The sequence below is a fragment of the Brachyhypopomus gauderio genome, chromosome 2, assembly GCF_052324685.1.
Source record: "Brachyhypopomus gauderio isolate BG-103 chromosome 2, BGAUD_0.2, whole genome shotgun sequence".
Classification (NCBI taxonomy): Eukaryota; Metazoa; Chordata; class Actinopteri; order Gymnotiformes; family Hypopomidae; genus Brachyhypopomus; species Brachyhypopomus gauderio.
This window is the reverse complement of record NC_135212.1, coordinates 19,943,973-19,968,044: the sequence shown is the minus strand read 5'-3', so window position 1 is coordinate 19,968,044 and position 24,072 is coordinate 19,943,973. Positions and strand designations below refer to the sequence as shown.

The following is a 24,072-nucleotide window of genomic DNA, read 5'->3' as shown; positions in this document are numbered from 1 at the left end:
TACGCTTAATCACTGGCACGTTTGTGTCCACAGAACCACAGCTGAGCAGATATCATCTGGCTTGAAGACCATTCTCAGCACACCAGTGACCCTGACACAATTGTAGCTGGTATGCTAGCATGGCTTTATCAGTCACAGGAGCATTTTCTCCATCATGTAAGTGTGTTGTCTGCCACCCACAAACACCCAGCAAGTAGTGGTGTTTTGGTCAGACACTGACCACTGAAACTGCTCAAAGTCAGCTAAGAAATTCTGTATAACCACAGTAGGTTTCAACTGTATACAAGTTATACCTAAATGAAAGCCTATTTTGAAGTGAGTGGTGAATAGAATAGGCCTGCAGGGAAAATGATTTGTAACATTTTAATAATATGTACAAATGAAGTCTCGAGACATTTTTCATTCTTTGTAAGCATTTTATTTGCTTTTCCCAATATCTGTATACTGAGGTCGACTCTGGGTAAAACACAAGGCCAAACAGTACAGATGGTAGTTAGACATATTTACAGTATGCAAGTCTTTGAACTTTAAAAGACAATCATCCTCCTCCCCTCAGCATGGGTTTTAAGTTGTCAGCTGGACACACACACACAGACACACACACACGCGTACACGCACGCATACCCATACACATACATCCCCATTATGTACAAATGTAGGTCTGATCTCATATGCACTTCAAAATGTTGAGCCCCCTCAAAAGTTAAGACCATTCTCAGAAGACAGAAAAGAGGGAGACGCACAAGCACTGGATTCACCCACACAGCTAATCTCTGTGCAAAAGGCAATTCAATCATTCGAGAATCATTTTTCCCCACATTAGCCGAATTGTCCCTAAAGCAAGGGTTGCTCTGACTATGCTATAAAACATAATGGGAGAGTAAAAAAACAACAACAACAAAAAAACAGTGTATTTCATTAGAACCAACAAAAGGGAAATCTAACCTTTTAAACGGGGGTACTTATCAGGAATCAGATTGGAAGTGGGCAAAAGAAAGAAAGAACGAATAAAAGAAAGAAAGAATTCTTCAACCTGCCTCTCAGTTGTCCCTTCAGCTCTTCAGATACAGTATACGTCTTAGATCAGACGCTCTGATTCCAGTCCCCAGGGACCCCCTGCCATTGCATTTATTTTTTCTCCTGTTCAGCTCCTCATCCACCTGAAGCAGGTGACAGAAGGCTTCAGAGCTCTGGTCTGCCTGCTGTAGCTGTGCTGGGAGGTGGAAGGGATGAAGTGGGTGAGCCCTGAACTCTGGACCGGGACGCTCCGTCCTACATGACGTCCCAGCTCTCCTCTTCCCACGTGTGCCAAGCGGTGGTGGTGGCAGGGAGACTGGGATCAGTAGCGATAGTACGGGCTTCGTGATCTGGAGCGCGACCTCCTGCGTGGACAGAGATGGGCCCAGTGAGGCAGAACTGAATCTGGAACAACTCCAAAGTCCGACGTTTGTTTTGAGGGTATTCGAAATTATTTCCACCTACCGTCTGGATGAGCCGTAATCTCGACCTGAAGACGCAAACAACTTGCGTTAGAGCTGACATATTTTTTTATTGTTTTCAGTATATACTCATTATATACTTTTTTTTTTTTTTACGCTGCCATGCCTTAAATATCCTCCATGGAAACACAAGGGTAAGGTTGTATCAAATCCAACTACACATTCTAGACTAATCTAGAGCACACTAGTAATAACATTGCCATACAGTGGACTCTCTCTGCACTGGGGGACTCACTGTATTTGGCGTTAGGGGAAGGTGAATGGCTCTGGCGGCCATACTGACGTTCCCACTCATCCCGCTCCCTCTCCCGCCGCTCTCGCTCCCTGCAACACACACCAGCAGGTCTCGGAGGGTGAGGGTTTTACACACACACACACACACACACACACACACACACACACACACACACACACACACACACACACACACACACACACACGGAGTTACAAACACAACAATTTAATCACACGTGCATGCTTACTTCATGCGTATTTTGCGAGCCATGGCTCTTAGGACTCCTTCTCGTTCCTAAGGTTTAGAAGAGAAACACACACACACACACACAGCTGTTAGAATATGATTAAAACGGCGTCAGTAGTGAGAGAATCTGAGAAATAGGTGTGAAACACGACACGTGAGCAACCACGTGTGCGCGCGCGCACACACACCTGTCGTTTGTGTTCCTGCTGCTGGATTTTTACTTGTGCGGCCTTCTTATCCGCCTTGGCTGCAGGAGCCCGGGGGGGTTAGAGGAAGAAGAGAAGACGGTCACATCAACTTCCTCATTTCCCACCACTAAGAGTGCCTCATCTCATCAGTACTGGCCTGCAGTTATTAGTGGCCTGTGCTGCCATCACATGACACGCATTGCATACCAAACACATTTAAATGCACAAATGAACAATAATTCCTCTGCACAGCAGCAAGGGGAGAATGTGAAGATGCACTTGAAGCCATATTAGACAAGGACTCAAGAGTTTCAATTAAATCAGATGACATGAAAATATGCCCTTTAACATTATTAGTACTTTGGCTTCGTGTCCATACAATAACCACGCCTTGCACTTGAAACACCTACTCTGTACCCAAACTCACTGGCCTGTTTATTAGGTGCAGCTAATTTATGGGAATTTTACAGCTAATTTTACAGGTGCACAAATACAGAGTACTGCCCATCTGTTGCTGTGCACTATTGGGAAGCTGCCCTGTGTGCCAGTGGTCAGTTTCTGACCACAGTGCTGCTGTTGGCTGGATATTTTTGGGTGGTGGTAGACCTCTCTCCACACGGCAGTGGCACAGGCAGGGTGTCAGATGGGCTATAAAAACCATACACCTCCACGCCGTTTCTAATGCAGCTGGTGGCCAGGGCAGAGCTTGCCAATGGGCTCACACGTGGAGAAACGCAGACCGACTGAACACACGCCATTCTATCAAAGTGCAATACGTGATTTTAAAACCATAAAAAAATAATACATATGAACGTAGAAATGAGCGGTCTCCGTGTTTTGCGAGGCGTCTGTGTGGTCGCAGGTGAAGGGTGTTATAACTCACATTGTTTGTTGAGAGCCTTCTGCATGCGAATCTTCAGCTTTTCTTGGGGGGTCATCTTGGGCTGTAACGGACATGCTGTTATTAGACACAAATTCCGGGGGGGACGCTCAGACTGGAGAGGGGTGGGGGGTGGTGATATTGGGGCTTACACGCTGTCATCTGACACGGCGGGCCCCCCCTTCAGGAGTGCTCCCGGAGGTAGGGCTCACCGATCACACACAGACCCTTTACACTGGACGTGTCTGGCGTCCGCCCTACAGCAGCGCCGGATTTCACAGGTGTCTGCTGGTGTTTTTTTTTTTTTTTTTTGCCTTGGGGGTTTTTCCCCCGTGGTGATGATGGGGGTGTGTGTTTGTGTGTGTGCACGTGCAGAAGAGAGAGGCTGTAGTGGGCTACGGTGTGCTGGACAACCCCCCCCCTCCCCCAAGTCTTTCCTGCCTCATATTTAGGGGATCGGTAACAAAATGTCTTCCAGCAATGTTGCCGTGGCCCGTCCCGAGCCCTTTCAGAGCGGGGGCTGCGGGTGTGTTCACGCAGGTGAGGGAGGAGTGAACTCCTGCCTGTCTCAGCATGCCCCACGCCCCACCTGGCCTCCCTCTCTCTGCTCCTAACCAACGCTCATTTTGCCTCCGCACTCCCCATGATCTCATCAGACTCTCATCATCATCCTGGTATCTGAGTCTGACGGTATGTAAGAACTTTCAGGTGAGACCGAAATCATGGTGCGAGTGTTCAAAAGGGAACATACACAAACACAATAAGAATATAGATAACAGCCCCTCTGTGTTGTACCTCACACATTCTCGGCACGGTCTTTCCGTCACACGCTCACACCATAAATGAGGGTTAAACAGGTTCAGAAATAGGTGCCCTTGAAAGGACCACTGTGTTTTTCGAAACACGGAGCACTGCGGTCGCCTGGTGCAGAGCTGATTGCTATGGAGATGGCCAATCAGAGGACAATTCCAACGACACTGGACGCTCTCCGAGGAGCCGGGACTGAATGAGGTGGGTGGGAGGATCAGACTTATTGACAACTGCGTCAGCCTGTCAGGAGGGAGGGAGGCGTAGTCTTTAGCAACAAAACCAGCTATATCAAATTCTTACTGACTTTGGCAGCTCCCGTCTCTTTACCACCCGGAGTGTCAGGCCTGCGAGAGAAACACGCAGGGAGAGAGAGAGAGAGAATTGTGCAAGAAAGAGAATTATTGTTAAAGCCTTCAACAGGTCCAAAATAATTCATTTCCATCCATCTATTTTTATTATGATGAAGTAATGCACCCATGCTGCTGTGGTGCCAACCGGACTCACTTTCTCAGTTTGTCAGAAAGACCGGCTGTGGCGGTCTGGCTGGAGCGGGAGGAAGGGGAGGGGCTTTGGCTGGTGGGAATGGAGCAGGACGGACTTCGACTGCTGCTGGCTCCGCCCCTCCTGTAACCACAACTCCGCCCACCTCGACGGCCGCGGTCAGCCGAGCGAGAGCGAGAGCGGGAACTCCGCCCGCCTCGCCGACCGCGGTCAGCCGATCGAGATCGAGAGTGTGACCTTTGGATTCGAGCAGAAACACTTTGAGGAGCAGCTCGGGCATGCGAGCTCATTCTACCGACCTCGGACTTGTAAACGAACCCCGAAGGCCCTCCCTCTCGCACCTGGTTCGCCTGCGTGGTGCGTAGTGCCTCCCCCTGTCGCGCTCTCTCTCCGTGGAGCGGGAGCGCGTGCGTTCGTAGCGTCTTCTGGAGCCTCCGCCGCCCCCCGCCCCTCCGCGCTGGCGCGACCTGGAGTCGGAGCGGCGGCGGGAGCGAGAGCGCGAGTGCCGGACGTCGCGAGCTCCGCGTGCCCGCCGCCCGCGCCTGGACCGGGACGACGAGCGGGACGAGTGGCGCGAGGAGGAGCGTGAGGAGTAGGAAGAGCGGCTGGAGGAGGAGCGCCTCCTGCTGGACAGAGAACAGAACAACCCCAGGGTGCGCCGTCGTTACGGGTGCACGGGCCAAGGGAGGGCGAACACGCACTGCATGCCACGCTAAACACTGGGCAGAATCCCTCAACATGGATTTAAGCTCCTGGATGAAAAAGCAATGCCAATGGTGATTCAGGCCTATACCTTGTACCTTAGGGTTAACAGTCTGGAAAATTAATTTTAATAAAAATATATTAAATCTGGTCTGGAAAACCAATTCCAGAAGCTTGCGCATGTTATTGATAATAGCTGGTCCTTAACTTTAATGAAGCTGTGACCCTCATAAAAGGTGCTACTGTATCTGCAACTGTACCATTACACTGCAGTCCATACACAAGTTTCCAATCCAGAGACTAGAACCCTGAACTTGTGACCCAGCCTCAATGAAACGTCACACAAGCTATTGCAGCGCAACACGTGTATGAATGACAGGAGTAAACATCCAACGAAAAGCCAGGGGGAGAAGAAGAAAGGGGAGGTTACCGACCGGGAGCCCCTGCTATGACCTGCAGGGTTGGAGGGGGCGTGGCTTGACTGCGCAGAAGGCGGGGCTTGTGCGGTCGCAGTGCCCTCGTCGTCACTTCCCCCAAAGCTGGTGATGAAGGTGATCTTATCGTTGCCTGGGGACCTCGAACGAGAACGCGACTCCGAACTCGACTCGGACTGAGGTCTGGCGTCGAAAGAGGGAACGAGGTGGTGCAAGATGGAGGTGGAGGCACATGGTGGAGCGAGAAAGAGAAAGACAAAGAGAAAGATGAGGGAAAGAAAAAGAATACACTTCTATTCTAATGCTTAACCAATTCTAACGCTTAACTACTACGCCAAGTGCTACCGAAGAAACCAAGTTGCTCCCCCCTCCCACAACACTGAGACGGAGAAATCAGTGCACAGTAACAGTGATGAGCTGATGGCCACGGCTACTAACCGTTTGTAGGGGTCATAGGTGGGACTATCTCTTCTGGCATAGCTGGAATAAACAAACAAACGTAATCAAAACACGTCGGAGTGTGAACGCGGCTTTGGCCGAGTGGTGTCGGCGACGCACGAAGTGAGGTACCTGGGAGGACTGATTTGCCTTCCCTTCATGTATTTTTCACGGAACTCTCTCCTCTGTCTGCGAGATCGCCGGCCCTGAAACACACGCCCACACACTCATGTATGTTGCCTAAGGACACACGCTGGTCACACACCAATCTCACGCACACACAAAATACCAAGGGGGGGCCTCTCAACAGTCACACCAGCAGAAGGACTGGTCTAGTTCTCACCGAGTACATCGCCTTCTCTGCCTCCAGCGCTTTGGCATGTTTTATGGCCTCCACTTCCTCCTTGTCTTTTCTCAACATCCTGCCACAAAGACCTGTCGGTTATTCGGCCAGTCATACACGCGTCATGGCATATTTGCTACTATGAGACTCTCATCGATAACAGACCTCATGCGGCCAAGGACCTAACGTATGGCGTCAGGGTGGGGGAGGGGGTGCTAGCCTGCCGCCGTGCACGTTTCAGTGCCCCCTCGCCGCCTCTTACGCACATCGGACTCTTCCGCTAAAGAGCGTGTTTAACAGGTAGTGGGTTCTGTCAGATGTGAGGGAGCGCTGGTGCACTAAAACGCGCAGGGCGGAGGCGCTAGGACTGGGAAGGGCTGGTTTGTAGACGAAAGATGAAAGATGATCCAACAGACCAGACGAAGTCTCCTTCTCCCATGCCGTACGGCGTGGCCATCTTGTTTAGGTCCAGTTCCTGCTCCGTACTCAGCTCGTCCACGTCCACCTCAACATCTAGAGGGCAAAAACAGGCACGTCGGCATTCCAGAACTAGCATTCCCGAGCTAGCATTCCGGGTTTACTTTAACTAGTGAGAGGAAAGCAGAGAGGGAGAGAATGACATACCGATGTCAGGGATCACCTCATCCTCTTCTGACTCTTCCTCCTCTGAGTTCTCCTCGTCTCCTTTGTCCGAGCGAGCGTCCTGTTCGGGCACCGTGCTGTCCTCGTACGTGTAGCCGATCTGCGCCTTCTTCTCAGTCAGCCTTGGAGGAAAACCGAAAGCAAGGGCCCTTGTATCAATTCACTGTAGAGAATTCATTGCATAGAGATGCATTCATCAATCCATCAAGGCAGCGTGGACTTACTTTTTCTTCTCGTCCTCAATTGGTTTTTGTAGGCCGCCGTAGAGTTCGTCCACATATATCTGGTACAAACACTGCTCCTCGGAGACTATGAGAGGGTGAGAACAAATGAACGCAGCAGCTCCCACAGACCTGTTTCTGGACGTTTCTGTTATGCTCCTGGACACAGTCAGCTAAGATTTGCCTTCTTACAACAACCCTGTCCAAACACAGAGTCCTGCACAAGCCATGGAGTCTACACATGTACATGGGGTATCACTCACTGTTGGCAAAGTCGTTCTGCACCAGGCCTCGATAACGTTCATAATTGCATTTCCTTTCCTCGGATTCCTGCTCAGGGGTACTGCAACAGAAACAATCTGATCAACAGAGCTGGCACAAAATAGCACCAACGAGATCACAGGTTCACAAGGCAACTTTTTTAAATTATTATTATTTTTTTAACTAGCAATATACGCAAAAAAGTATGCACTGTGCTCTGACAGGAAATACAAGTAGCCGAACTATGCCCGATTATCATACTTTAAATAGAAGACATGTTGAAAAACATAAAAAAAATAATGCAGATGAATTTCCTTGAGAGTGAACTCACGTGGTGCTCAGTAGGGTAGGTGTGTACATGGGAATGTAGTCCAGGTGCGCCCTGACATCGAACCTGTCAATCATGTTGTTGGGGTCTCCCTGCCATGGCATCCTGGAAAAGAAATGCAACCAAGTTGCTTCTAACGAATGAAGAACACAGATCACTTCCTCCTGCATGTGGACATTTCTCTGGTGCACTCGGGCCTACAGACTGCTGTAACTCACATGTTGACGGGACTCTCGGCGGCCAAGGCTACAGCCGAATCGAGGTGGATTTTATAGGCACGACCATGAACCTGCAGAAACTGGGCTGGGTCCTTTTTCTGCAAAGCATCACACAGTGATCCGAGAGTGAGTGAAAACAGAGGACTAGAGGCAAATAGGTGCTAAATCACAATGCATTCAACAATTAACACTTAAAATTAGCTGACAGTGGCAAAGAAAAACTCCTTTGAAATGAAGAAACCTTGATAGAAGAAAGCTTGGGAGGACTGGATTCAAAAAGAGACCCCATTCTCCATCGGGTGTCACTAAAATATAGATTTTTCTTTCATAATCTCTCTTTTGAGTGTGATCTGTATAGTGTGTAGCTATGACTTTTGTACTTTTCTGCACGCCTCACAAACACACATATATGGTACAAGTGTCATATATGCTTACGCTTCAGTTTTACTACTTCTCTTTGAAAAAGTGCCTGGTAGCAGGTGCAGTGTGCTTGTGATGAATTAAAGCAGAACATCAACTTACAATTTTCTCGTAGTACTCACGCCGCCGTTCCCCGCGGCGTTTGTAGTCTACCATCATACCGCGCAACTTGCGCTCATGTTTGCGAGCCTCCTGCCACATGACAGCGCCGCTCGGGGTGGGGTCACGGCGGGGCACGGCTGCTGCTGAAGGGGAGTGGGGGGGGAGAGAGAAAAACTACACTCAGAACCGTTCTTTTTCCCTGTTACCAGGCATTTTATTAGGTCCAATCATAGGTGTGATTTCAAGGTACAATCTGACAGTTTGGCCCACTGTCTGTCGAACACAATCCATCGAATCACTCTCTACACTGATCACTGGTCAGTCTCAGACCACTGCTGAACAGATTTTTTTTTTATGTTGGACAATTGTCAGCATAGTGGACACTGGCATTTGGAGAAGCATGGTGGTGGGTGCCGTGCTTTTGTAATTACAATAACCACAGGCAAATTGATGAAACTATTTGGCACAATAGCGTTCTTGTAGATTTTACAGCCATGAGTGTCACTGCTGGGTTGACAGTGGCGTCCCACCCAAAAACATCCCACAAACAGCAGTGAGTCCAGCAGTCAGAAACTAACAGATAATGAAGAACGTCTATGTGAGATGGCTAACGGGGTGCATAGTGGTAGAAAACGTATCTGCAACAATCAACAAAAAAGGGAGTGATTAGTGTGTGTGTGTGTATACACTCAATGAGCTACGAAATTCACTTCCTTAGCTACATAAATTGAATAACATAGAACATGACCAATAATAATGTCAGGTGTAACACGGAAAACTAGCGCTAAACTCTTTATTTGCTCACGAACCACTGCACATGGTGGTCCAGCTGTGGAGGCTTGAAACACTGCACCCTCCAAATCACATTAACCCGCTCTATATTCAAACTACCGCACGAAACGAGCGGCCTGTGCTAGAGAGCAACAGTTCAGCTAGTTCACGTCTCTGGCCCGTCAGCAGGCTAGCTCACGTTAGCTGTCCGCTAATATTAGAGCTAGCTGGCTATGCTAGGTTAACTAGCTATCCTAGTCTCGGTGGATACATGTATAAATTAACCAGCTTTACAACCCACGCGCGACGGTCTACCTCAACCGACACCGTAATCAACATGTCTCGGGACACATTTGGTAGCCAGACAGCTAGCACTGTGGCTAGCACGGCTGGTTTAGCTCAACTGCACCATAGCCACCCAACCTAGCTAACCTCGCTACATGACTACCTGGCGTAGTCCAGCCCGATAGCTGACCTTTATAGTCAACACCAGCTGGTGTTCGTCTGGAGTACCTCATGAATATCTACATATATAGTATGGTAGCTGACGCTAAGCTAGCTAGCGTGGTCGTTTCAAACGGGCAGTGAAGACCAACGGTTCTGCTAAACGTTCACACTGCTGTTAGCATAACCGTGAACTAGCCAGGACGCGGACTAGGCTAGGGCATTTACTTACGAGTCACTACATAGTCACAAACCCGCCCGAAGGCGCGCGGCGCGTTAAATTACCTGTTTTTGTTTACAACAAATGCACTTGAGTTTTTTTTCGCTCGACCGCGCGAGTCAGGCGCGAGACCAAAGTTATGACGCCGCCGCGCTCGTGCCGGTGCACAGCTGCTAGACCACTAGCGAGGTACAAGCGTGCACACCTCCCAGTCTGGCTATGTTGGTTTGTTCCATGCCATCTAGCAAGCAGCAACCCTTCACCTCAAAGTTCTGCGTACGCATGTTGACGAGGCATTCGTGTCATTCGTGCACATAAATTACTTTGGTCAACGAGTTCATAAAGCACATGTATTGCTAAATTCCAAACACGAGTCATAGATTATTTTTAAAGAAGATAAATCAACAATACCCTTGGTGTTATTTGATACCTTTAACAAAATGGGCGTTTTGTTAAGTATAAAGCTCCTGCAGAGTTTGCAATGCACTGAATATATTAAACAAACAAGCAAATATGCCTTGGGCCATAAGAAAAATACAAATAACAAATACAAGGTTGCACAATATATTGTTTGTTAATCATCACAATATTGTCATTTGCAGAACTGCTGTAGCAAATCACTAATATTCAAACCAGCTCTTATTTTTTCTTTTTGGTGTTCTGTGACCAATATTAGATGTTCCAGATGTGTGTTCTGTGGGTGTTTTGATGTACCAGAACATTCAGATGACTCAACAAGCATAGTTTTGGTAAAAAATAATGCAGACCATCTCACATTAAAGGCTCAATTATGTATTTTTAATAGATTGCAGGACATATTACAATTTGAATATGTAGCAATAGGTACATATCTTGTACAAAGCATGTGGTCCTGACAGGCAGCTTAAGATGGTGTACGACACAAAGCCATCCAGTGCACAGCCATGTGCCCAGGAGCATATGGGTATATATAGTTTGCTTGAAAGCAAGTTGTCTGATCATTAGGCCTAAAGCTAGGTTGAAAAGCATGTTAATGCAACTCTCTTCTAGTGTTTCAGATAAAAATGCACATCTACAAATCTACTTCCTCAAATAATGACACAGAATTAAAAATTAAAATTCCCTGTCACCGTTCAGCTGGCTGTTTACATAACTAGAATCCAAGTCCTCAGAAATGACAAGGAGGGTTTGATGGATCTCATTCACACCTTCTGCAGGACAGAACAAGACTACCAACATGGTCCTGCTCAAGGGTGTATCTGAGTTCAATGTGAAGGGCGAGGCACTGAATCATATGAGGTCTTGGTGTACAGTCCCTCTGCGTCATTGTGGTCACTTGGGGTACTTCCCAGGGCGCCATGTCCCTGCTCCATCCCCCTTTTAGCGGTTCTCTTCTCCGGGGGTGAGAGGCATGCCCCTAGCATGGCAGGGTCTCCACCCAAGCCTGAAGCTCCTCAGGAGAAACTGAAATGCCAGACCACAGGCCTCAAAGAGGAACCTTGTGTATATAACATTTACAAAGAACACAAGAGCACCCTGGTCATATGTGCGGCAAATCTGACCTCTTTATTAGCATTTGTAATTTATGGTGACTAGTGAGTCTGCTACTGTTGTTAAATGAAATACTATCAGTATAGCTGGAGAATAGCATACAATTGATTTGGAAAGTGAAAAAGAAAATATCATTCAATGTTAATATTTAAAAAAATTTTTAAACTAAAAATTATTGACATTTATTCTGTTTCTTCCTTCTAAGAAGTCTGACTCAATGTTCAACAAAATGCAATATGTGGTATGGAGACGATGTGTCTAATCAAATGATTTGACAATACCACCACCTGGTGGTTATTTAGCGCAAACCACCCTACAAATTTACAAGCATCTGTCCTGTTGCTACATACTTTCACTGATTTAATTCACAGATATACAGACTGAAAGCATAAGTCTTAATGACATTGCTTGCATTATTATTATATTACATATATAATAATAATATTATATATTATTATAAACTCTTTGTAAGCTGTTTTCTGGCCAACGGTTGAGCAGGAACAAGGGTGCTGGTAAGACTCCATCTGCAGTGTAGATGGCACATGCTTTAAAGGCACAGGGCCAGTCACTCCAAGCATAGCGCACAGCAGCTACATAGTCAACAGGACACTTCGCTATCGATACCAGGACATAATTGGTGCCCCATTCATGCATTGGGGCCGGGAGCCATTTGGAACCTGCAGTACACAGCTTCTTCTCCTGCGAGCAACAGATCTATGATGGAGACAGAAAACCACCAAAACACAAAAACAAATAAAGGAACAAGACAGGGATTAGTGCGCAGTGTCAACTTGAAAGTTTATCGTCAACTTGAGGGTGAGCTTGACTTGAGGCTCATGACCACAGCAGTGTCAATGAACCGGTTATGCGAATAATGAAATATAACATTCTTACAAAAGAAATGCACCCAGTGACGATTCTTACCTCAAAAGTATCGTTGGAGAGGCTGGCTGTGATGTTTTGATCGAAGGTAATGTTTACGAAGGTCTTAATGATGAGGGTGTGTTGGGGGAAGGGGCCCTGGAAGGAGACGTTTTTCTCCCCATAGGCAACAGCTCGCGCTCCCAGCACCAGCCTATATGCCACATCCTGTTTATCCCGTGGGTGAATACTAGACACATACATATGCATGAAAGGAAATCTCAGCATGCTTTACATATTAAGATTAGCAATATTATAAAGGTTCTAATTATTAGCTATTTGTTAATCAAATTACATTCACCGGTCATTTTATTGGGTACACCTGTCCAACTGCTCATTAATGCAAATGTCAAATCACATGGTAGCAACTCAATGCATTTAGGCATGTAGACATGGCCAAGACGATCTGCTGCAGTTCAAACCGAGCATGAATGTGGCATGGTTGTTGGTGTCAGACGGGCTGGTCTGAGTATTTCAGAAACTGCTGATCTACTGGGATTTCTATGCACAACCATCTCTAGGGATTACAGAGAATGGTCAGAAGAAAAAAAAATCCAGTGAGCTGCAGTTCTGTGGGCGCAAATACCTTGTTGAAGCCTGAGGTCAGAGAAGAATGGCCAGACTGGTTCGAGCTGATAGAATTGTAATGATAGTCATTACAACGGAGGCATGCAGAAGAGCATCTCTGAATGTACAACACGTCGAACCTTGAGGAGGATGGGCTACAGCAGCAGAAGACCACACTGGGTGCCACTCCTATCAGCTAAGAACAGGAAAATGAGGCTACAATTTACATACTGCTGCGCCATTCGCATGGTAGGGTCAGAATTTGTCGTCAACAACATGAAAGCATGGATCCATCCTGCCTTGTATCAACTGTTCAGGCTGGTGGTGGTGGTGGTAAAATGGTGTGGGGGATATTTACCTGGCACACTTAGGGCCCATTAGTACCAGTTGAGCATCGTGTCAATGCCACAGCCTACCTGAGTATTTTTGCTGACCATGTTCATCCTTTTATGACCACAGTGTACCCATCTTCTGATGGCTACTTCCATCATGGATAACGCACCATGTCATAAAATGCGAATCATCTCAGACTGATTTCACTGTACTCGAATGGTCTCCACAGTCACCAGACCTCAATCCAATAGAGCACCTTTGGGATGTGGTGTAATTTGTGTGTTAACGGGCCGCCCAATGGAGGATGGATTCCCTTTTGAGTCTTGTCCTCCCAAGGTTTCTTCCTAATCCCCACCCTATAGGGAGTTTTTCTTTGCCACTGTCGCCTTTGGCTTGCTCATTAGGGATTTGGACCCATAGTATTGTTAACCTTGTAAATCCTGTAAAGTGCTTTGTGACAACATGTGTTGTGAAAAGCACTATATAAATATATTTGATTTGATGTGCAGCCGACAAATCTGCAGTAATGTTTTCAGTACCTCGATGAATCTTTCCACGATTAATCTTCTGAAAGCAAAAGGAGGTCCAACCCAATACTAACAAGTTGTACCTAATAAAGTGTCTGGTGAGTGTATATGATATTTATTTTAACAAACAGTTAAAAACAATCCCAGAGCCACTAAAAGGCTGTTAAAGCACTTTATTACACACCTTACATTCTCATCTGTCCTCTGACCCTGTGTATTTGTCTGTACCTGCCCCAAGGTGAAGTCTCATCTGGTAAGTCCATAGCAACAGCCATGAAGGTTTTCTCCATGCGCTCATTAGGGACAAAGCCATAGTCTGCCGTCTGGTGCCACCGAATCTCTGGGAATCCATCTTGTGAGGTTTTCTTATAGGTACACAGCTGGGGGCACCCAACACAAATGAAGAACATTAAAGTTGATGAATGCTTATATGGGTTTCATGTTCATAAAGCTTCAACATGTGTCAATCTAGCTAGCTAATCTCTTCTCTGCAGTAGCTAGTCTGCATAACTGTATACTGTATAGCTACTCTACAACAGGAACGCACCACATCTTAGCGAAACATTTGAAAGGGAATGAGATCAGCAGGACGGGCATGCTGGAACATTCCTGTTGGTTTTGTAATTAGGCAGCAATGTTGATGTTGAGCTGACCTTCAAAGTCGTAGAAGACTGAGCAAATCAATGGTGTTATGTTATGACTGTTATGAAAAGAGCTCATGTGAAAACAACTTGGCAGTGCCGCGCTCCTGACGCCCAAAGAGGCATGAGGTGCCTCTGCTGCTCCACTGGTTTACGGCCTCTTGTTTATGATAAATATTGTCTAGAGTTGCATGAGGCTTGTTCAATACACCCAGTCAGGCTACCATTACCTCTGTGCGAGACAGACCAACACAATCTGCAAAGACCATTATACATTGGCGTTCCTAGCCAAGAATCTTAAACATGCAAAGAAACTCCCTAATGCAATTACAAAAGAAGGATATTTGAAGTATTTAGTTCATTGTATGATCATTTCTTTAGCCAGGTTTATTTGGCTAGCTTTATTTAGCAAGGTTTCACTTTAAAATAAAAAAAACTGGCAATGCAATAAACATTTTGTTTAAACAATGGAGGGACTATTTTTTAAAGTAGTTACTCCAAGGAATTGTTTTTGTATTGAAAATTGTGAAATTATATGTTACTGGTAATGGAGTCAAAATTATAGTACTGTGACAAGCTTAATACTGTCCTGTAAACAAATAATAGATTCTGTACCTGTACAAATCCGAAGGGGAAGACTTGTGCAGTCTGTCCTTCAGAGCCTGCATGGAACATCTCTCTCCAGTCATCAATCAGTGCAGGGAACGTGCACGAGTACTTAGCTTGATTGTACAGCGTGTTTGCTTCACCTAAGAAAACCACCATTCTTACACCACCGTTCACTTCCTATACATAAGAATCATTACATTGGTGAAAATGACAAACTACTGAATGCCCGAACTGAGATTCATCTTGGGAGCACTGAACATAGTGTCCTCACCTTGATACCATATAACTCCTTTAATGGTCATTTTAAGGAAGGGGTGGATCATGGCATTCCATAACACTCCATTGGTCCACTGGTTATCCCAAAGATGACTTCACGGCAGTGCCATAGACATAAAATGAATAGAATCAGACATAAAAGTACACTGGACCAAGAGTAATTACCAGCAATTACTGGAGTCAACCAGCAATCTTTGCATGGTGTACATAATTTAGCCTTTTCTTTAAACATCTCAGTGATGGATGATGAATAAGGGCCTCTTAGAAGACGCATGCAGGAGGAATTTTACCTGTCACCAGATGTCTGTAGCCCACACTTGTGTAGCACCCTTGGGGAGGACCAGGCCTCTATAGGGGTTCCATTCCAGCAGGACTCCACTAAACCTATCGGGAACTTCATGGTCTCGTAGAGGTAGCGGCCAAACAGCCAGCAAACGGCTGAGAAGTGGGTGAAATCCTTTCCTCCGAGCAGCTCTACAATCATGTATTTTAAATGAAGCCATATAGATATTACACACAGTAAGCATAAATACATTTGTAGTTCCCTGCCCTGTACACACGTTGTGCACAAATCAAATTCGCATGACTAAGCAGATTTGTAGCTTATGCGGATGCAAAATGTGTCCTGACAACAGATTATGCAGATGAACTATACGTGAGTATCAGCATCCTGACTTAGCATGTGCATAGGGAAATATTCAGCATAAATAATGCACATATGCATACAAGATTAAGTGCATGCAAATTCTAAGTAGCTGACTGTAAACAGTAATGTTTGCATATGTAGCGGATACATATGTTATTTTATGGATTATGAACGGGGCACCATCCTGATTGCTCAGGAACCAGTATTGTGATAACGGAGTTAGGTGGAATATGGTTTGATCAGTCTCATTACTAAAGGGTTAAGTTCTGGTTCCGCGCAGTGACCTAATACCATCGACCAAAATATGCATTTACCACCGTGACCAGATGAATAAATGTCCACATTTATTAAATGGTTAATATTACAATTGATACAAAGCATATGAATGATTTGGCTCAAATTGAAACTAAACCTATATGTGAATCTACTCATTTAAACCAGGGATATAATAGTGAACAACAAAGAATATAAAATTAAACAACAATAGCGAGTGATAAACAACTGTCGGATCATGAGATTTATTTATTTAACTATCCTAAGGCTTGCCTAACTAGCGTAGGACCCAGGGACGGACACGAGGTCTTTAGTGAGAGAATAGAAAAGAAGAAAGAGGAAGTTTGGGCAGGTTAATGGTAACAGTATTTACTATTTTGGACTCCGGGAGAAATAGCAGCTGGCAACCCCAAAACAGCATATGAACTGAGCGTCTTACTTCGAAGGAGAGACGTGGTTACGCGGACCAACCGGTGCGCGTTCACGGTTCGTTTCTTGAGGCGGCTAAGGTCTGCGGAGCAGGTCACGTGAGACGGCTCGGGTCGCGGAGGCTTAGCGGTGACGTCACAGTCGAAGCTTGAGGGCGCAGACAAACTTGTGCAGATGACTTGACTGAGAAAGAAGATGAGCTTGACTTGAACGACTAGACGAAATAAAAGTACTTTTGACGACGAAACGTAGAATAAAGAAAATAAAAGAAAATAAAGAAGAATCTTCTGTTGGACTCGGTGAGAGCGTTAGTTGCGGTTTCTTGGCATCGCTCTTCTGGACACTGCGGTGTTCGGCGTGAGTCCAGCGAACAGTCGCGATGGTTTGGCGTGTTCGAGTCTTTGAGTCTCGGCGACTCTGGCGAAGTTCTCCAAGTCTTCCCAAATTACCAGGCTGCCAAGCTCATTGTTTCGCTTCGAGCTAGAGCTTTTAAAACAAGTTTTAGGGGCGTAATTGTAAGGCGCTTTCATGTTCATCAGGCCATTGACCATTGGCCTTTATTAATGAATATTCATGACCTCTGCCCAGACAGGGGAGAGAAAGAGAGAGAGAGAGAGCGAGAGGGGGAGAGCGAGGAGTGCCCGTCTTTCCAGGTCTAGTTAATGACTTAACCAAAGAAGACAGATTAACACAATTCGAAGACAAAGTGAACTAATCCTAAATAAATTGTCTTACATACTCTGCCTAAACAAGAACTAACTTGGTTCTATTAGTCTACACCTTGAGCCATTCTCAATTTCCACTTTTGGACAACAAATGACATAATGCACAGACAGGCATAAATGTGAGGTCACATACGTACACATGAGAATGATTACATTCGATGAGTAACATACAAACTAATACATAGATATGCATCAATGTGGTGTGTTTATACAGTAACACGTATTCTAATAAGATCACTTAATACTGAATACATGAAAGATCATAAGTTGTGTCTTTATATCAACCACATGGCACAGTGTTCACATTTAAATGGTCTTGTGGTCCTTTGTTCTTAAGGCTGGAATGCTGAATACTGGTTTCAAGAATAATTAATCTTTCCTTGTATGGAAGGTAGTCAAGTTCGGTGTCTCTAGACTGCATTCGCCGAGCTGGTTCCTGTAGGCTGAATCCCAATTCTGTGTACAGTTCAGATTTGGAGTTACAGAGATCTCTGAAATATTTGTATCTTCAGCTCTGGATTATAACACAGGACATAGAGTGGGTTTAAACTGTGGGAGATCAGATAAGGTTGGAATTTAGAGTTTTATGGTCCTTCCTGACTGTGGTCCCAGTGTCCTTCGACGAAGGTTGGTTTTGACCAGCCTCTCTTAGATGGCCTCTCTCCCAAGCTCAGGAGATCATAAGGTCAGCATTGTATGCTTTTGGGAGGTAAACACCACTATGGATGTGGGTCCTTTGGGGCCTGTTGCTGTGTAAAGAATCAGTCTTTAAATTTACATGCAACCAAAGAGATGTGAGTCAGTTTCTCAGTTCAGTGGGAAAGGATTCCATTTTGGGTGTCACAGTGAAATGGCGTTTAGCTGTCTCCACTACACATAACACCTCTTAAACTAAGGACATCTCACAAACCCCATAAGCCTGCTGTATACCTGGATTAGGCCTGGACCACGGAACCTCCACCCCAGCGAGGTCGTTCAGCTCAACGGTGCTCTGCTCCAGGGCAGCCTGGAAGATCCTCACATCAGGGAAGCTGGAAGCCATGGCCAACTCCTCAGAGGCATTATACACCTGCAAGAGGACCAAAGGAATCCAGTCTGAGCCGGTCATCAACTGTCATCTCAAAGAGCACAACGACCCAATAGAAACCACCGGTTAAATAATGCACTGAATCAACTTTCCTCCCCGTTACACTTAATCAGGGCCAGCCCAAGCTTTTATGGGGTCCTAAGCAGAATTTCATTTGGGGTCCCACATACCACCACCTCAGCACTAAATGCTTCATCATTTTGGTGCTCTTGGGGGCCCCCTGGTGGCGTGTGGGCCCTAAGCGGCTGCATAATTCAAGTATGCCTTCGTCCGGCTGTGCACTGAATTATGGTCTTACCCTTTATGAGATATAAAGAAATGCAGAATGAAGAAATAGAAGTGCTTGTTACCTGAGCAAGTGTGAAGGCCATGTTGCTCTGTCCTCCACATAACCATACATCTCCGAACAGTATGTCTGTGAGCACGATCTCACTAATAGTACTTCCTCTCTGGACAGCAGTCAGGTTATAGGGACCGCCGGCTGGTACTGGCTCAAGGCTCACTGTCCAAACACCTGTGGGAGTGAACTATATGCATGAGTTAAAATGAAATATTGGTAAAATCCCATTTTCAGAGTCTCCAGCTTAAATAGTACATCATAGTACAAACTGTAAAACATATAGGCTATTCTAATGTGCTGTTTGTAAGTGTGCTAATTGTCAGTCATTGTTACTCACCACTAATAACATGGATAGAGTTTACTAGGTTATATTTTGGTCCTGATAGAGAGAGCTCGACTTTAGCTCCAACTGTGGCATATCCCCACACAACGGCCCTCTCTGGAGCTCTCTGCAGAACCATGTGGTCCCCATAGTAGGACGCGAAGCGGAAATCATTTCCTGAAAGATGCATGTACATACACAAAGAGTTAGTCAAATGAAGACCAGTCCTCCCGTGTGGTGTTTACACTGCGATTAAAATCAAATAAATAACAAATAAGTAACCGTTTTTGCAGTGGTTTGTTTGCTTTACCAAGGTCCATACTTCCATGCATGCATGTGGTTTGGATGAGTGACCCCGCATGATGGAAACGGGCTTCAATTTGTTGATAATCTACGTAAAATAGCTAGTTAACAAGACTAGTTAAATTAGTTGAGGTGCAGTCTTTATACAAAATCGAGGCTACTAATGCAGTTTTGAATAATCAAGTGACACCTTTAGATTAATTTAGAATATAACTGGAGTTTTTAAAAGCAGTGTGTTAAAGAGGCTTTAACAATAAAAGCCGGTTACTGTCATTAAGGTAGGAATTCAAATTGTTATAAATATGAATACAAACTCATTTCGGCCGCTTGTATCCGCGATCTCGTTCTTTCGGTCATTACCCAAAGCTCATTACCATAGGCGAGAGTAGGAACGTAAATCGACCGGTGTGGCACCTGTTTCGGATGCCCCCTGGACGCCTTCCTAGGGAGGTGTTCCAGGCATGTCCCCCGGGGAGGAGGCCCCGAGGAAGACCCTTGGGTTTCCCTGCTCAGACTGCTACCTCCGCGACCCGGCTCCGGATAAGCAGTAGATAATGGATGGATGGATGGATGAATACAAACAATATAAAAACCTAATCTAAACATTCATCAAATGTGCAGTGCAGTCCGACACCAATTTCTCTTCCCTGCAGGAGGTGAGAATTGTTTTCTTTTACACCCACTGCAGCGACAGACTGAAACTTACCAAATGAAACTGGTGCAAAGACGCAAATAATGAGAGAAACACAAACGCGAGCGTGCATCGTCCTACGTCCCTAAACACAAGGAAGCGTTGACAGTGTCTGACCTCGCGCGTGGGCACCACGTCACACGCTGGGTGGGCGGAGCTAACACGGAAGTACCCAATTACAGTAATACATTTTAAAACAGGAAAATATGAATACAAGCGTACTGCAGCTACTAAATTGGTAATGGCAAAATAATTGAAAAAATGAATGCAAAATAGCATTTATTTATGTGTTTTATGGAGTGATTTTTGTTTCAATAGTTCCACAAAAGCAAAAGTAAATCCAAGAGCAGAAAGTATATGTCATGAATGCAAAACAGAAAAAATATATCAAAAGTATATTTTTTTAATATAATTGGTTATTTGAAACTTATTTTCGTTTGCATTTTGACAAGTTTTTGGTTCCATTGTTTTAGTTTTTTTTGGATTTTCCCAGTAAGGTATTTTGCTTCTGGAATCTCTGCTTCTGCTTCGTTTTTTGCTTCTGACTTTTGGAACACATTTCACGTGTGGGAGGGGCTTAGATGAAGGCGTTCCTCTGCAATCTCCATTGGTCACTGATTCCGGACTGACACAGAGCTCTGAGACCGCCTCTGGGACCAAGCCACGCCCACCCCACAAGCTTCCAGCGTTTTCAAACATGGCGGAACGCGGGGGTTCTGATTCACAGTAGCATGTAAACTAAGTTTTACCATAAAAGTTTATACAAAGGTTATAATTAATTGCTAAATGGTCTGTAGATATTGCAAATGTACACTGTATAATAACTACATTAAGCATGCTCACCAGCGCGAGCTTTTTAAAATTTTAGTGAACTGGATAGAGAGAACATTGATGTGTGGAAGAAATATGAGTATTTGCAATATCTGGTATGGCGACAGGTGACGGCACGGGGATACGGCGACATACGGGGGGTGGGGGGGCAGCTGGTGTACGGGAGGTGATGCCAAATATAGTAAAATCCATAATACTAAAAAATACCAAAATTAAAGCCAAATACCAAAATTTGCCACCCTATATACAACCAGCTTTGTTCACTCACACTGTTTTTCAGTGTTCTGCAGGTGCCAAACACAAACACACATGACATGCATCTTGTGCTGTTCATATTTTATTAAGAAGTGAACAATATTCATTGAACCATTGAACATAGAGATACTAAACATAATACATGTCAGACATGACATTCAGGCACTGTCCGACTCAGATAAAAAAAAAAAATTAACTTGGAGGGGAGGGAGTAAGAAGAGTAGTCCATTGAAACGCAGAGTGCGGATTAGTTTCCTTCTCACTTTAGACCCGTGGGGACGCTAGTGAACGTTACAGGAGGAGCGAGTAACTCGCTACTATTTTGAATGTAGCAAAACTACAGTATTTAAAGGCTAGCTTTAAACATGCTCTTCCCTGTCGTCTTCTCTCATGATAATATCGTGCTGAAAAATATTGACGTGTCTTGTCAATGTATGGAGCCAGATCTGTAAACGCGAGAAGTCGCTTTCGCCATTCCAGATGGCTCAGTCAAAACAATTACATCTTAATGAACCAATAAATAACATCAGCGGCGAAAATGAGTGTAAAAAATACCAGGGTTCACCATTTAGAACTACAAAAAAATCTTGTTTCTTATTTTACCGTTAACTATCTATCTACCTATTTTTCATAAGAGTTTGTTTTACCGCAAAATATGAAAACTTAAAAACGGCGAATTTCGCCGCAAGGTGACAGATTTTCATGCCTGCATCCAGTTCACTAAAATTTTTAAAAAGCTCGCGCTGGTGAAGTGTGCTAAATATTAACCGCCATGCTTAATGTAGTTATTATACAGTGTACATTTGCAATATCTACAGACCATTTAGCAATTAATTATAACCTTTGTATAAACTTTTATGGTAAAACCAGTTTACATCAGTTTACATGCTACTGTGAATCAGAACCCCCCCGTTCCGCCATGTTTGAAAACGCTGGAAGCTGGTGGGGTGGGCGTGGCTTGGTCCCAGAGGCGGTCTCAGAGCTCTGTGTCAGTCCGGAATCAGTGACCAATGGAGATTGCAGAGGAACGCCTTCATCTAAGCCCCTCCCACACGTGAAATGTGTTCCAAAAGTCAGAAGCAAAAAACGAAGCAGAAGCAAAGAGAGATTCCAGAAGCAAAAGACCTTACTGGGAAAATCCAAAAAAAACAAAAACAATGGAACCAAAAACTTGTCAAAATGCAAACGAAAATAAGTTTCAAATAACCAATTATATTTAAAAAAATATACTTTTGATATATTTTTTTCTGTTTTGCATTCATGACATATACTTTCTGCTCTTGGATTTACTTTTGCTTCTGTGGAACTATTGAAACAAAAATCACTCCATAGTGTTTGTACTACTTATACAATTGATCATTCTAATTATCGCATTTATTAATGTATAGATTTAAAATGCATCAATATTTTATGTTTATGGCAGAATGTCCAAATTATATTTGTTTTGTGCATTTCTTTTTTACCAAACACAAAAATCATACAGAATGTTTTGAGTGCTCTATGGAGGTGTGTAACGACCAGCTAGTCCTGCTGAACAATATAGTTTAAAAATAAATGAATCACAGTTATGTTTTTGTTTCTACACGATCTAACTAGCTGAATACTGACTAATGGTTTTTTTGAATTTTTTTCTCATTTCTCATTTTTTTCTCAAGGTGTGCCAAAATTGTTCCACGTCCACAAAACATTTCACAACCAAGAACAGATCAAATTGTCTACTCTTGGCCTCCTGTTAAACGCCTTATTCATTGAATTGTTCTGTATATCTGGCTTTGTCTAAATCCTCATAAAAACATTTGGTTTTTTTAGAGCGGACCAGGTCACACATGTATCTGTGAATAGAGCAATATGAACAAAGTGCCATTCACTGAAAATGCACTAATGCATATTTATTAGGGACCAGTAAAACTAAAAAACTGAACACTGATACTGAAAGCTCCCTGTCCTCTAAACAAATGTCACTAAGAGCAAATCCATCAAAAGCTTATTGAACACACTGGTAAGCAAGGTCTTAGCTCACAAGTCTTTGACAGCACTTGAGTTGGTTACTTAGCAAATACAATATGCAAATGTAAGAACATGTGAGTGACGGTATAGAAAAAGCTAGAGACTACATGACTCTGGGGGGTAGACGGAAGGGGGTCCCTTATACCTCACTGTCAAAAATTACAATTCATGCAGTTATTGTCAGTCAAATGATAAAGGAGAGTATTGCAAAGGGAGTCAGGGAGGTTGGGATGTTTTTGACACAGGCTGACACAACACAAGAACTCAATTCCAGGGAAGAATGCTCAGTTATGTCTGATGTAACTGATGCTGGCCATGAGAGGCTCATAGCTGACAGCCATGTGAGAAAGCAACAGGTGAAGCATTTGTTACTGGCACAGGCATGAGAAGATGCCAACACAGATATGACTAAATGTAACATCACTGACCCTGACAGAGCTGCAAACATGCAAGGTGTGGGCTTGTTCTCACTGTAATCAAAGAGGACAAAAATTGTGCATACAATTATACCCGTGGATGAGCACTAGCAGAAATTTAGTAAAAACTCATGCCAAAGGCATCTTTCTCCAAAAGGGGATGCACCATGGTGGGCCAAAGATAGTTCCCTCAGGGAGATGTTCAATGCATTGGCAATACATCTATTTCTTGGCCTAATTGTCACATTATCAAGTGTGGGATAAGATGCCACTGTCAGACATCTGCTCAAAGCTTTCACAGAGTCACCTCTCAAATATGAAACAGTCCTCACTGCGCAGGTGTACCTCCAGATATCTGAGCAGGTCACCCCTTTCCAAATACATGCACACTATAGGCTATGGAGATTCTCATAGTTCAACTGGCTAGTTTGAGTGATCCT

The 24,072-nt window shown here is 44.6% G+C and overlaps 2 protein-coding genes across 10 annotated transcripts; both read right to left on the bottom strand.

Annotated features, from left to right (window-relative positions):
* Positions 1-401: 401 nt before the first annotated feature.
* Positions 402-10,157, bottom strand: clasrp (CLK4-associating serine/arginine rich protein). 4 transcript variants are annotated; one of them, XM_076990088.1, is made up of 21 exons: positions 9,969-10,156; positions 8,469-8,608; positions 7,947-8,044; positions 7,732-7,833; positions 7,403-7,482; positions 7,143-7,227; positions 6,901-7,040; positions 6,693-6,789; positions 6,277-6,355; positions 6,066-6,139; positions 5,934-5,975; positions 5,496-5,678; positions 4,701-4,985; positions 4,363-4,596; positions 4,163-4,202; positions 3,052-3,112; positions 2,169-2,227; positions 1,982-2,028; positions 1,735-1,823; positions 1,483-1,507; positions 402-1,382 (listed from the first exon to the last, which is right to left on the bottom strand). In XM_076990088.1, the coding sequence occupies exons 2-21, from the start codon at positions 8,565-8,567 to the stop codon at positions 1,340-1,342; spliced, it is 1,962 nt and encodes a 653-aa protein (XP_076846203.1). In that variant the 5' UTR covers positions 8,568-8,608; positions 9,969-10,156; the 3' UTR covers positions 402-1,339. The 4 variants fall into 4 exon arrangements, 3 of the variants coding, with proteins under 3 accessions (XP_076846203.1, XP_076846195.1, XP_076846212.1); XM_076990080.1 differs by having other exon boundaries at positions 8,469-8,611; positions 9,969-10,155; XM_076990097.1 differs by having other exon boundaries at positions 4,701-4,982; positions 8,469-8,611; positions 9,969-10,155.
* Positions 10,158-11,429: 1,272 nt separating this feature from the next.
* siae (sialic acid acetylesterase) lies at positions 11,430-20,246 on the bottom strand. 6 transcript variants are annotated; one of them, XM_076990125.1, is made up of 12 exons: positions 20,139-20,230; positions 19,847-19,966; positions 19,440-19,520; positions 19,145-19,306; positions 18,818-18,981; positions 18,311-18,449; positions 15,598-15,781; positions 15,303-15,400; positions 15,038-15,171; positions 14,010-14,161; positions 12,358-12,544; positions 11,430-12,147 (listed from the first exon to the last, which is right to left on the bottom strand). In XM_076990125.1, the coding sequence occupies exons 3-12, from the start codon at positions 19,459-19,461 to the stop codon at positions 11,878-11,880; spliced, it is 1,512 nt and encodes a 503-aa protein (XP_076846240.1). In that variant the 5' UTR covers positions 19,462-19,520; positions 19,847-19,966; positions 20,139-20,230; the 3' UTR covers positions 11,430-11,877. The 6 variants fall into 6 exon arrangements, with proteins under 6 accessions (XP_076846240.1, XP_076846249.1, XP_076846235.1 ...); XM_076990134.1 differs by lacking the exon at positions 19,440-19,520; XM_076990120.1 differs by having other exon boundaries at positions 19,847-20,228.
* Between the last annotated feature and the right edge of the window lie 3,826 nt (positions 20,247-24,072).

Excerpts from the sequence above, each read along its gene's own strand:
- clasrp (XM_076990088.1), bottom strand. The coding sequence starts at position 8,567 with ATGTGGCAGGAGGCTCGCAAACATGAGCGCAAGTTGCGCGGTATGATG. Across the intron at positions 6,140-6,276 it reads CAGAGAAGGCGATGTACTCG|GGCCGGCGATCTCGCAGACA; the intron begins GTGAGAACTAGA and ends CGTGTGTTTCAG. Across the intron at positions 1,383-1,482 it reads GATTACGGCTCATCCAGACG|GAGGTCGCGCTCCAGATCAC; the intron begins GTAGGTGGAAAT and ends CTGTCCACGCAG.
- siae (XM_076990110.1), bottom strand. The coding sequence starts at position 20,196 with ATGCACGCTCGCGTTTGTGTTTCTCTCATTATTTGCGTCTTTGCACCA. Across the intron at positions 18,982-19,144 it reads CTCTATCCATGTTATTAGTG|GTGTTTGGACAGTGAGCCTT; the intron begins GTGAGTAACAAT and ends TCACTCCCACAG. Across the intron at positions 15,172-15,302 it reads AGGAGTTATATGGTATCAAG|GTGAAGCAAACACGCTGTAC; the intron begins GTGAGGACACTA and ends TGGTTTTCTTAG.